The sequence below is a fragment of the Vidua macroura genome, chromosome 7 (assembly GCF_024509145.1).
Source record: "Vidua macroura isolate BioBank_ID:100142 chromosome 7, ASM2450914v1, whole genome shotgun sequence".
NCBI lineage: Eukaryota > Metazoa > Chordata > Aves > Passeriformes > Viduidae > Vidua > Vidua macroura.
This window is the reverse complement of record NC_071577.1, coordinates 30,616,771-30,629,756: the sequence shown is the minus strand read 5'-3', so window position 1 is coordinate 30,629,756 and position 12,986 is coordinate 30,616,771. Positions and strand designations below refer to the sequence as shown.

The window sequence follows — 12,986 nt, the reverse complement described above, 5'->3', positions numbered from 1 at the left end:
GCCGCGCTCTCCGCAGGGCCGCTCCCTCAGGGAGCGGCGGGGCGGGGCCGTCACGCACCGCCCCTCACGGCCCGCTTTAGCCCCGCCCTTTCCCCCTCTCGCCTCCCATTGGTCCGCTCCTTGCCCGCTCTCCGCCAATCCCCGGCCGCGCTGCCTGGCTCATCTCCTTCCCCTTCCCGCGCCCGCGGCCGCCGGCGCGCCGCGAGGCGGGGTCGTTAGCCCCGCCCCCGCATTAGCCCCGCCCCCGAGCGGACGGACCGGGTGGTGATTGGCCGGCGCTGGCGGGGGCGGTGCAGGCGGGGGCGGGGCCGGGCCGGGCCATGGCCGCGCCGAGGACTGCGCGGCCCCGCAAGGTGCGTGAGGGCCGGGGGGAGCGGGCCGGGCGTGGTTCTCCTTCGGGGCCTCCTCGCAGAGCCCGAGGGTGCTCGGAGGGGGTGGGAGGGCGTCGGGGGATCCCCTCCGCCGTCCGCGTAACGACTCCTGCGCGAGGTCGGGCCTTCCGAGGCCGAGCCCGGCTTGCACTGCAGCCACCTGACGGTGGTCCTGAGGCGCTGCGTGCGGTTCTAGGCCAGTCTCTCTGCCCACGAGCTCCTAGAGTGGCTCCAGCCACAGAAGACAACGACGATCAGTGGGGTCTGGAGCATCTCCCTGAAGAGGAAAGGCTGAAGGGGCTGTGTCTGTTCAGCCTCGAGAGGAGATGACTGGCAGCGGATATTACCAGTGTGTATGAATGGCTAAAGGGGGGTGTCGGAGGATGGAGCCCGGCTCTGCTCGGTGTGGCCGACCAATAGGACACGAAGCAGTGGGCAGAAACCAATACACAGGGAGTTCCACGTGAACACGAGGAAGAACAGGTTGTCCAGAGAGGATGTGGAGTCTCCCTCACTGGAGATGCTCAGGAGCAGGTCAGGATGCAGAGCTGTGCCATGTGCTCTGGGATGGCCCTGCTTGAGCCACTGTGTCCCTTCCAGCCTCACCCCTGCTGTGATTCTGTGACTGTGTTCCTGTGCTGTGTGCTCTGGCCATAGATGATTCTTAAAGTCCCCACAGTTCAGGTCTGTATTTCTCAAGCATGGTTTCCATTTGAAACACATTTGTACATCAGCTCTTGGAGAGTCCTTAAGTGAGTGGCTGTGTCTGTAGAATGCTGTGGAAATTAACAAAGAATCCTGCTGTCAAGGCATATTTTGTGAAATGAAACCCACAAGTCTCAGGCTCTACTGGCAGCAGTTGCACTCTTGGCTTGAGAGCTGTAACGTCCCTTCAACTGTTCCACCTTGGCAAAAGTTCTTGGAATTGGTGGGCAATAGTAGTCTTCAAGTGTTGTGAAAATACTTTAAGAAAATCAAGGTGTATTTCTGTAATCAACAGGCTCTGTCTTCTGGAAGGCTGTCAGGAGCAACTAAACTAACAAATGGAAGAAATCAGTAAGTCCTTATTCGTTAATACTGTTTTAAATTGAGTGTGTATGTGAGCATTTGGGAGCCTTACACTTGTCATACCTCATTTGAACAAAAAGTCTTTATGTGTCTGTATAAAACATTTTGAACTGAAAGGTTGTAAGCAGCCTTGGACAGACAAGTACAAACTGAATAGAAATTTTGCATGTAAAAATACAGATTTCACTCTTCATGTTTTATTTATAAAAAGACTGAATTTATATAATTACTATCTGTAGAGAAGACTGTTGAGTGGAGACTGAATTCTACTTTGACATAAATTGTTATTATCTGCTTAACATGTTTGCTGCAGCCTTGCAAAGTTTTCAGAAATAGAAAGTTATTTTGTTTCATGATGAAATTAATTTTCTTTTGCTTGCTATTATTAAATGAAAGTGTTTTTTACTTTGTTTCCCATTAAGGAGGTGGTATAAACAGTGAATTTCCCTTTTTCAGGTTTGGCTTAAGGAAAGGATGTCATTCTGATGTAGAATTCTCTTCCACTGAATCTGCCAATCAGGTAATTAAATGGCTCTTTAACACAGCCATCCCTGTTATCTAAAGAGAAGGGAAATTGGAATACCTTGGGTAACAGAAGAAAGCCAGATTAATTTAGATCCTAATTAATTTGCATCTGAACCTGAAATTGCTCCTGCAAGGCAAGCAAGAGTGTCTGTACTGCATCTTGCAGATAGGAGCAAATGGGCTTTGTGTGCAGTGAGTTTGGCTCTGACAGATCTCCTCAAGGCACAGGATACATTTTGCAAACACAAATAAGCTGCTTATGGACATGGGCTGACTCTCACAAAAGAGCAGCTGCCCCTGTTAGGTTTTTGTGCTGGAAAGAAAGAGTAGCACTGTCAGTGCTGCAGTACTGGTTTTGTGTAGTCCTGAGCCAGTTTTCTTCAAAATACAAGTAGGCTGTATTGCTTAAATGTACATGGAAATAAGAATTAACCTAAAATTAAGCAAATGGACATGGGTGCAACAGCACAATTTAGTTATTTTGCAGAATCTGTGTGTTTGCAAACTTCCATGTAATTGCAAAGTAGTACATGGGAAATTATATATTTTTTTGGTTATGAGTTGTTCTTTGTCAGGTGGCAGATCTCTCCTGTCACCTGAGTACACTCACCTCTAAAACATCATCTTGGTTTACTGAAAGAAAACAGTGCTACTCATTTACTCACTGCAGTGCTCTTTGTGCAGGTTGATACTATTCATAATGGACTTGACCATTGTGCAGCTTTACTGAAGAATATCTTACAAAAGGAAGCTACAGGTTGTACCTATTGAAAACACAATTTACATTTTTAGGTTTTGTAATACTCTCTTGATTTGTTTTGTTGACCACATTTTCTTTCAATTATTACTAGGAAGAGAGACTGTCCATAAACAACCTGGGAAAACAACTACCTTTAAATTTACTTCCAAGCCTTTGCTTACCAAAGGAAATACTTCCAAGAAGAAAGGGTTAAAAAGAATCATTACTCCTGCCCCTGTCCAAAAAGAAATTGGTAAGTGGGCTTTCTTAGGCTTGATTTATTTATTATTTTTTTTTGTTCAAGCAACCTTGAAAGACTCCTCAACTTAGAGAGATTCAGCAAGGCTTCACATAATTGTTGCCATTTGTTACAGGTTGATCATGGGTTGGTTCCACAGAAGGATGTACCTTTTAGAAACCTTACTAAACAATTACTGAAATTCACAAGTGTTTAAACTTCAGGTACAAGGAAGAAAGTTGAGTGTGTTTACAAGTATCAACATCATCAGGTTTATCTGGTAGGAAGTGTGGAGGAGAATGATAGTACCCTTTCCCTATTTCTCTTGGACAGGGAAGTATTGCAGTCCTTGGTCTCAGTTTAGGATCCACAGCTAGGAACTGGTCTGAAGTTCAGTGTCCAGTAATGCTTTTCTCAAAGAAGGATTTGTGGAAACAGGGAAGTGTGGCTAGAAATGACAAGACCTCAAATGGTTTAGTGGCTAAAGCACTGAATAGAAAGGTAGATGGCATGCTGTCAGCTGACTTGCTCTCAGGGGAAATATTTAATTTATTATCATTTCTGCCTCTGTGCACCCTGTTTCTTCTGTGCAATTTCTAATCTGGTAGGTGAGTGGAGCCTATAGACAGGTGTGTAGCAGAATGCCCAATGGGAATTGTAGGAAGTGAGCATGTAGCTGATATCTTCCCAGCACTGTAAAATTACAGAATTTTAATTATACCAAAGCAGAGATTTCAAGAATTGTTTTAGAACTGGCCTTCTGTAGGATTAAGTCTCTGTGCTTCCTTCAAGGACAGCTGCCTGTCCAATGGGTTTACGTTGCTCTATCTGGAAGAAAAAATTGTTGGATTAATTTGCTGGTGAATCAAAATCTGACTGGTATCCTGGGCCATAGGATCTTTGTTTCTGTTTTCAAGGGAGCCTTCCAGAATCTGCCAGACAATACAGTGGGTTTGTGTAGATCAGGAAGACAGGCAACTTCAACTGGAGCTTTTTGTTCTTTCTTTTTCTACAGTGCCAATATCAAATAGAAAAGTTGCCTCATCTACCACACCTTCTACTGAGAAGGAACTTTCCAGTGCAGCACAGAATCAGATGGTTCAACCAATTCATATGCCTTGCAGTGAGCACTCTCCAGGGTCATATCAGAAACTGTATGACCATGTGCAAACTCAGATGTCTCTGGTAACTGGCCAACCCCCACAGAAGAGTAATGAAATTCCTACTGTAACTCCTTCTCCTACCTCAAACCAGGGTCAGTGGACCTGTTAATGTAGAGTTGACTATTTAGCTGCATGAGTTTCGCCCACATTACCCTGATCTATAAGTGTTGTTTTCTTTTAGGATGTCAAAATGTTACAGCTTTGAATTATCAGTTACCTACCTCCACATCAGCACTATCCCTGCAGCATTCAGCTAACCCCTTATCCACTCAGTCAGTAAGTAAAAGTTTGTTTCTCACTATCAATAAACATTGAATTAGCACTGCCTACTTATTTATACATTTCCTTTTGTCAGTTTTCCTAATAATTTTCCTTTTAAAAAATTGTGTATTTCAAACAGTAGTGATGCACAGACAAAACACTCCAATTCAAAACACATTTTATGTAGACACCAAAAAATGAAATTAAAGGCATTTCAGCTGGCTGCTTGCCTCTGCCTGGGGAATTCTGTAAAGGACAGCAAACGTCGAAAGTGCAGAAAATTATTGATTACTGTTAATTGCATTTTCAGTAATGCACACTAGGATCATTAAGCAACTCCTGATAGAAGAACTCATATATCATATGGAGCTTTCCTTGCCAATGATCAAGGCAATTATTTCTTCAGACATGCTGTATTATCTTAGAGCCACATGTTAAAATGCCTGTGTATTTCAGTATATAGATAGAGGTGATGGAGAATACCAGCTGCCACCTCAGGAAATGTGGCAAAGGGCTTGAATCTACCTTGAATCTGTAAGACTGTAGATTTACCTGCCATCTGCAGGCAGTCCATGTGTAGCTAGTGGTGAACTTGGCTTTTAAAAAATTCAGCTACTTAAAATACTGAAAGGTAACAGTGTTGTCCTTTATATTTATTTTCTTCCCTGTTCTGCTTGGATTCAGGAAACTGCTGAGGGTTTTCATTACAGAACTGCTGTAAAAGATCTGTGCTTTAATGTTGCCAATAACATTAAAGGTAATCTAAATCTGATTTACATTTTAAGTGTTCCTTATTATACAGGAGTAGTTGTTATTATAATTAGCAAAGAATGAACAAGTCTACATTGAGTCAGACAAGGGTAGTCCTGTTTGGGGTTTTCCTCCTATAGATTTAAAAATCATGTTTATTTTTTATTTAATTAGAATATCTTTTATGCAGGGTGTTCCTGTAGACAGTGCCAATGAATGTATGCCAAAAATGGGAGGACCTGTGGTTTGCCCAGTGGTTTCTGCTGCTCCTGCTGCTGCTGCACAAACACAGTCTGGAGCTGCTCTTCCTGGTGTGATCCCCTGTACAGCACCGGGAGCATCAACCCCTTCACTGCCTGCATTGGTCCCAAAATCTTCTGCCAAAGAGATGGCCCCAGGCCAAGAGCAGCAGGTGAAAGAAGCAGATTTGATGCGGTGCTTACAAGCCCTGTTACAATCCCATGAAATGCTGAATGGCAGGACTGAACAGAGGTGCCATCATCACTGTCCAGCAAAACATGATGGCTCATGTGACACAGAGGAGGATACTCCTGAGGAGCACAGTGAGGACATGGTCAGTGAAGAAGATGAATTGAATGTACTAGACATGTCTCCAGTGAAAGATACAAGCTGTAAGGAAAGTTATGTGAAGAAAGCTCTAAAATCTAGAAAAGAAAGTCCAGAAGAAACAGCCCTTAAAGTTAGGACTGTAAAGTATCTTATGGGTGAGCTCAGAGCACTGGTAACAGATCAAGGTGAGGACATTTTCATTGTGCAGTAGAGTTATTGCATACAAATAACACAAGAGCTTGATTAAAGGAGTGAGCAACTTCAGTTTCTGGAAGTTGTAATTGTCAGATGATATGTGACATCTTACTGTGGTTTTTCACAACTGTAAAACCTTCAGGATTCACTCTGGATAAGTATTAAATTATTTTAATAATATTTTAATCTTATCATGACAGCAAGATAAAGATTGTTGCTATTCCATATACAGAGCTTTGCCTTGAGAAGGGTCCTGGTGTGGACAAATTGCAATAGCAGTCCCAACTAGGCTGGTTGGAAAGATGGTGGGTTGTGTTTTATTGAGGATGTAAAGCATAGCTTTCATATTCAAGCTGAACAATTGTAAATAAATATAGTTAAAGATGAAGTTTTCTTGGGGGAAAAAACCCCAGATACTATTAAATCACTTTGCAGATTGCTTAATCACATGTAAAACTTTAGTTTTATTATAGATTTATAGGTTTATGGAGTCTCTTTTTTCCCTCACTTCTTGCAGGTGACTCAGAAATGCTGAGGTTGATGAGTGAAGTAGAAGACTCCGTATCCTTGCTCCCAGCTGTGGTGGGAAGCAGGAATATCCAAGCTGAAATAGCTCTGGCTTTGCAGCCTCTGCGCAGTGAGAATGCCCAGCTGCGCAGGTGGGGAGCTCCTCAGTGAGCCTGTGCTTACTGCAGCTGCACCTAAAGCATCTCTAACTGCTCTGGTTTAAATTGCCTTTGTTAAGGCTCTTCCCTTCTTGTCTGTGCAATATTTGTGAATTAGAAAGTGTGCTGGTAAGGCCATACACTTTAAAAAACAATAATTAACACATAGCATGACTTTGGTATTTTGGTAGTATCAGTTACCTCATGATAGGGCCTTTGATTGGGTAGGGTGAATGCATCACTCTGAAAACTGCCCTAACAAGATAGTTAGCCTGCTCATATTCTTTTTGTAGTTTATTCTCAAATGCAAAAGTGTCTCTCATTTCAGGAGGTTCTCACATAACTGGGTAGCATTTATGTCAGAAGAGGGATACATACCAGGTATTTATCAGATACTTGGAAATATACCAGGTATTTATCAGATACTTGGAAAGGGTCTTCTGTGTTGGAGTACCAGAATGTAAGAAAAATATGTTATTAAGACTTCTTTGTATTTCTGAAATATTCCCTGACATTTAATTCTCAAAAACAACTTCTCACCAAACTAATTTAAAGTGCAGTCCTTTTGATTGTATTCTATACTTCTGAATTTGTGCTTTTTCACAATTCATGTTTAGGAGACTAAGAATATTAAACCAGCAACTTAGGGAACAAGGAAGCAGTGAGAAAACATCTGGACAGAGCTGCAACTATGAATGTAAAGTACCAATAATGCTTGATAGGGGCATATTTGCTTGATGGGGGCATATTTGTTAAAGCTTTATTACCATAGATATTATTTTTTTTATTTATATATCTATTGTTTCATATGTCTGTATGTATTGTGGCCTTTAGCTGAACTAAGTGGGTCTAATGCTGGAACTGCATTTGCATGGACTATTGGGCCTTTTTAGACTCCACATACTAGGATTTGGCTCTTCAGCTGCCATGCAGGTTATTTTTTCTTATACGCCTCTGAAAATGAAGATGACTGATTAAATAATTAAGAAGAAAGCTTGAGCTTTATCTTGTTGCAAAGAAAGCAACCCTTCTGTCTGTAACCAAAATTCATATTACCAAGATAATTTTAAAAGTTTGGTTTAGAAATTCAAGCTACCACACAAAACACTTAAACATTTTGTTTTACTTTTGGTAGTGGTTTCTTTGCAGTCCTTGAATATGATGCTCCAGAGTCAATTGAAAGAATCGCAGAAAGGCCTTGATTCACTGCAGGCTAAAAATGAAGAACTACTGAAAATAATAGAAAGTCAGAAAGAAGAAAATAAACACCTTGTAAAAGGTATTCAAGATAAAGAAGAAGAATTGCTAGAAAACAAACAGCATTATGATATTCATTCCACCAAGCTCAAGATTGGTGCGTGTTTTCAATTTGGTTATTCTTTGTTTAGCATTTTAAAAGTTAAAAAAAGTAATTATTTAAGTTCTTGTTGGCATTTCAGAAGTGGAAGAGGCATTAGGAACTGTGAAGAGCCTTCAGTTGAAGCTGGAAGCTTCAGAGAAAGAAAATAAGATTTTGGGCATAACATTACGTCAGCGTGATGCAGAAGTTAAGAGACTGAGGGAATTAACCAGGTACTATTGGCTAAGCCTTTTTTTGGCCTCCTGACATTATTTTTCTTTTTTAAAAATCTTTTTTAATCCTTGGGGTTTTGGGGTTTTTTTTCCAGCCTATGGATTATTGTAGTCTTAGTACCTTGGTGGTGGGAGGTCACATAAGCTAAACCACCTCTTTGCAGTTAGTTTTATTACAATGCTGCTGTAATTTTGTTTTGAAACAGAGTTGTCATATTCTGTGACTTGAATTCTGTGGTAAAGTAAAATACTATCTGCCATAACTTATGTGAAGTCTTAACTCCTAATAGCAGATCTACTAGACCTGTAAGGATCTATTAGCCAGTAAGAACTATTGCTGTGAATTTATTTTATCTTGCTCTTTTATGCTGAAAACAGTGGCAAGCTGGCAGATATAAATAGCCTTTTGCAGCTGCATAGTGGTGCGTATCTACAATTGCTTTGGATATGTTGTGCAGAGGAAACAAAACTGTTGTCTGTTATGTTTTTAGTTGGACTGACTGGAACAGTAGAATATTTTGAATAGACATTTCAAATTCTTCAGTGGAAGTTTAGACACTTCTATGCTGTGGTGACCACCAGGTGGTGGTAGAATGATGTCACATTACACGTGTGTGTGTGTGTATATGCTAAAGACATAAGTATCGAAATGTTCATCTCTTTTGATGGACAGAGCAGTAAGTTAGAAGAATTACTTCTTTTATTACGTTTTTGTATTTAGATGTAATGGGAAGAATAATTCAGAAAACTTTTCTTAGTGATTTTGGTAACTGCTTCTATCTGCTTTGTAGCAGTTTCTTGGCATCAATTTATTTCATCTTGTGCTGCTCAAAGCGGGTACACCAAGAGCAGTCTGGAGAACTTCACTGGGTTGTGCTATTTTTGTTACTTTTTAGCCACAGTGAGCTGAAGAAGAATTCAAAAAACTTGGAATTGGTTCACATATAACAATATCTAGAAAGTGCATTGCAATTTTGCCACAGCTTGATAAATCTAAGTTTCTATAGAAAAAGTTTTTAGCTATTTATTTTTGGTGACTGATTTTGAATCTGTTTGGTTGATTTTACCCTAACAGAACCTTGCAGGGCAGCATGGCCAAGCTTCTGTCTGACCTCATGGGGAACAATGTTAGACCCAAACCTGAAAAAGCTCTCTCAAAGTCTCTTTTGGAAGACCATGAAAAGCAGATGCAATCTGAGCTGTTTCCTGGGAGTACTTCAGTAATAACTTACCTTAAGACATTAGAAATGGATCATGTTTTGATAGATACGGATCTTCAATTCTCAAACAAAATTGGAGAAGTAGAAAAGCAAAATCTGTCCTATGAAAAGTTTGCTGCTGAAGGAAGTAAAATTAACAGTACATTCACAGAAGAACAAACATCAGCTCCCAGAGGACCACCAGCTCCATTGAAGCAAGATGCAGAAACAGGGAGTGATTCTGGAACTTTACTAGATGACCAAACCAAGCTGGATGAGACAATTTATATTCCACTGACTAGCAGTGCCTCTAAAAAACAGCAGCCAGTCTCTGGAAGAAATAGTGTTCTACCCCAGAGCAGAGGGGCTTGCCAGAGGCTGGATTACAACTGTGAGCTCCCAAGCTCTGTCCAGCAGTATGGATGTGAGGATCCAACTCTACCGGATAAATTAAATGCTGGGTACAATGTGAAAAGGACTGTGGAAAACATGCTTGAAGTTACAGGGGGTAAAGCGAAGACAGAAGGAGACAAAGTCCAAGTGAGACCAAGAGGCATTCCAAGTGGGGCTGCAAAAGATTTCATGGATAAACCAGACCAGCCTCAGCCTGGTCCATACCCTTGTGCATCGATGCCATTTCCAGCAGGGGTTTCTCAGAAATCAGGCAGTAAAGCAGCTGATTTTAGTTGCATTTCATTTGATGATTTCTCAGGGAGGTCTGACTGGAGCGCATCTTCTTTCTCAACATTTACTTCTCGAGATGAAGAGGACTTTAAAAATAGCTTAGCAGCCTTGGATGCCAACATAGCCAGATTACAAAGGACTCTGCAAAGTAACATTAGGAAACAATGAGTATGAGACAGCAAAATGGGCTGCAGCTATTTGGATAAACTAAGTTTTTCTGAAGTATATTAAGTATGGTACTGATATGTATATTTGTATGTAACAGCTTGTTCCTAGCTGTCTCAATTATGGATAGAATTTGTTTCTCATTAGGCTGTGGTGCTGTTCCCCTTGATGTGTACAACTTGAAATAACTGGCTTCTTTATATAAAATAGAAATGGCTTTTTAAATTATTACTTATTTTATACTCTTTACTTGCACAATTAAATGTACTCATTTACTTGTGGGTTTTTTCCTTCCCCAAAGAGCTGTTGTAAGGTTCTGCACATGAGCAAGAGTTCCACAGGTAGAGGCCAGAGAGGAGCATGTTAGAGAGCAGTTCTGCAGAAATGCTGAGAGTTACAGTTGCTAAGTCAGGATCATGCTATTCCAAAAATAAAGACAGCCATCAATATGGGATTTTTAGTGTATGATATATCCTGTGAAATACATGAAGCAATCCCTTTTCACTCACCACTGATAAAACTATTTTCTCTTTGGAGCATTGTACTTGAAGGAAAAAGTTGATGAAGTGGAGAGTCCAGACAATGGCAAGAAAAGAATCATCCATTACTTTCTACAGTTCTGTTATAGGGCTTGCTTTTACAAATATTTGCTTTTTATCTAAAGTAAAAGGGAATGTAGTACTAGTGGATAAACACAGAACAGAATGATGCTGAGGAACAGAAGCAGTAGAGCTGACACAAAGGAGACAAATGAGGCTTTAGCTGAAAAGCTGGCAAACCAGTACAGTTAGGAAAGCACCAGAATATACAGCCTGAGGAAGGCATGGAAATTCTGCAATTGTTGAGGTGTCAAACATCTCTTGGACATTAATACAGTGAGTCTGACTGAATCACCCAAATTGGCTCTCACAGGAGTGGGAGTGAAGCAGGGAATGATTCCAGTCTGCTGTTCTCCCTGACAGGCTTTTCCACATTTCAGTCTCAAGAATAATGTAAGTTTAAGTTACAGGTAGAGGAAGGTACCATTGCTACCATTCTGTGCCTCTATACCCTCAGCAATGCTTCAGAGCTGTTTTTCAGGGAAAATACCTTTGCAAAAAGAACAGCAGTATAAAGACATGAGTTTAAGACTGCTTTTTCTGCAGAATTGCCTATTATTTTTTCCTAGAAAACACTGTTGCCAGTTCCTGGCACTCTTTTCTTGTATGTTTCCACGTAGGAGAAAAGTTCCTCATGGTTATCTGCTTGTGTGGACATATTTAAAGTTAGGATGCTGTCCATGCCTTGTGCTGGGGAGCAGCTCTGGTTATTTTAGTTACTGGTAACTGAGTCATACAAAGGTATGAAGAGAGCACACACTACAGAAGATGCCAACTGGCACTCCTGTTTTGAAAAAGGAAAGTTAGACTAAATAGTGACTTCAGTAATTTAGAATGCTTTTAAGGCTTGGCCTGGATTTCTCACTATTCTCCACACTCATTGTGCTCAGACTCAAAATAAGGTTGATGGTATGAAAGTGAACAGGTTTTAATTATTTACAAGTAGTTTCAGTGTAGAAGCTAAGCAAGATTTAAACAATTATTATGGAGTGGGTTAAAGACAAGCTACAATAAATTCTAATCTTTAGAACTCACAAGAAACCTGAAAAAAGATGGGAAGAACATTCACTAGTAGACAACTCATTCAATTTTCTCCTTGCAGCCAAGACTTTCTCCATTTGAAGGAGGTTATTCCTCCTGGCCAAAGCTAATTGCAGCATGTTAAAGGCAGCTGTGGTGTCAGGATGCCCAAGCATGTTGCTCTTGTGTTGAGAGCATTTACATTCACTTTTACCTGTGGGGGAAGATGTTTCACCATCTTACTTGTTTTCTGTTTGCTTTTATGAAGTCAGTTTTATGAAAGCAGGAGATGACTACTGGAAAACACTCCCGGGCATGACATAGGAGCAGGTTGGAAATGTGTCCCCACTTCCAAGGAGGAGAAACTTAGAAGAAGAGACAGGAAAGAGGAGACTTTTTTTTTTAATAGTCCTTTGTTTTGTACTCCAATATGTCAATCAGAGCTATGGCAACTTAATGAAATATAAAATTTTCCATATATGGTTATTATGAACGTGCACTGTTATGTGTTCAGTAATAGCTGCTGTGAAACACCTCTTCTGTTGTATGGATTAACTTGGAATAGCTCAAACTGCAACATCAGTGATCATGATTAGATATTATTTTTTAAATCTTCACTATGAGGCTGATGAGACACTGGAGGAGCTTTCCCCAAAAAGTTGTGGCTGCCCCATCCCTGGAATTGTTTGAGGCCAGGTTGAACAGGCTGTTCTAGGCTTTGAACAACCTGTGTAGGGGACCACATCCCTGCCTAGGGCAGGGGGTTGAAACTAGAGGGTGTTTTCCCTCCCTTCCAGCCCAAACCATTCTATGATATGTAGCATCATCTAGGTTTTTCTTGTAAACACAGAAGTTAGAAGAGTTTCATTTTAACAAATCATATTCTGTGAAGTTGACATCTGTGCCTTCCAGTGATGTGGAAAGAAAAGGAACTCTTAAAACATGTCATCAAGCTCTTTTCCCTTTATGAACCCTTTTTCTTGTGGAACATAGAAGAGATGGGGCAACACTCCAGAGTACCTGAGTTTAAGCCACATATAATTCCCTGCTCTGCTTTCTTGAGCAATGAGTGCCTATAATGCAGTGTCCCATTCCAAGAACTGGGGAATGGTAATGGCTCCCTGCAAACACAAAGGATTGCTGTCTTACTACTGCGTCCAATTCCATCAAAAACTTCATAAGGAGCAAAAGTTGCCTTATTT

General features: G+C 40.9%; 1 protein-coding gene across 2 annotated transcripts; it reads left to right on the top strand.

Annotated features, from left to right (window-relative positions):
* The first annotated feature begins 243 nt into the window (after positions 1-243).
* Positions 244-11,299, top strand: CCDC14 (coiled-coil domain containing 14). 2 transcript variants are annotated; one of them, XM_053982870.1, is made up of 13 exons: positions 244-353; positions 1,372-1,427; positions 1,896-1,959; positions 2,649-2,721; positions 2,816-2,956; positions 3,957-4,196; positions 4,286-4,380; positions 5,306-5,870; positions 6,398-6,539; positions 7,163-7,242; positions 7,681-7,899; positions 7,985-8,117; positions 9,193-11,299. In XM_053982870.1, exons 1-13 carry the CDS (start codon positions 321-323, stop codon positions 10,166-10,168), a joined length of 2,817 nt encoding a protein of 938 aa, XP_053838845.1. In that variant the 5' UTR covers positions 244-320; the 3' UTR covers positions 10,169-11,299. The 2 variants fall into 2 exon arrangements, with proteins under 2 accessions (XP_053838845.1, XP_053838846.1); XM_053982871.1 differs by lacking the exon at positions 244-353 and adding an exon at positions 1,005-1,055.
* Positions 11,300-12,986: the final 1,687 nt, after the last annotated feature.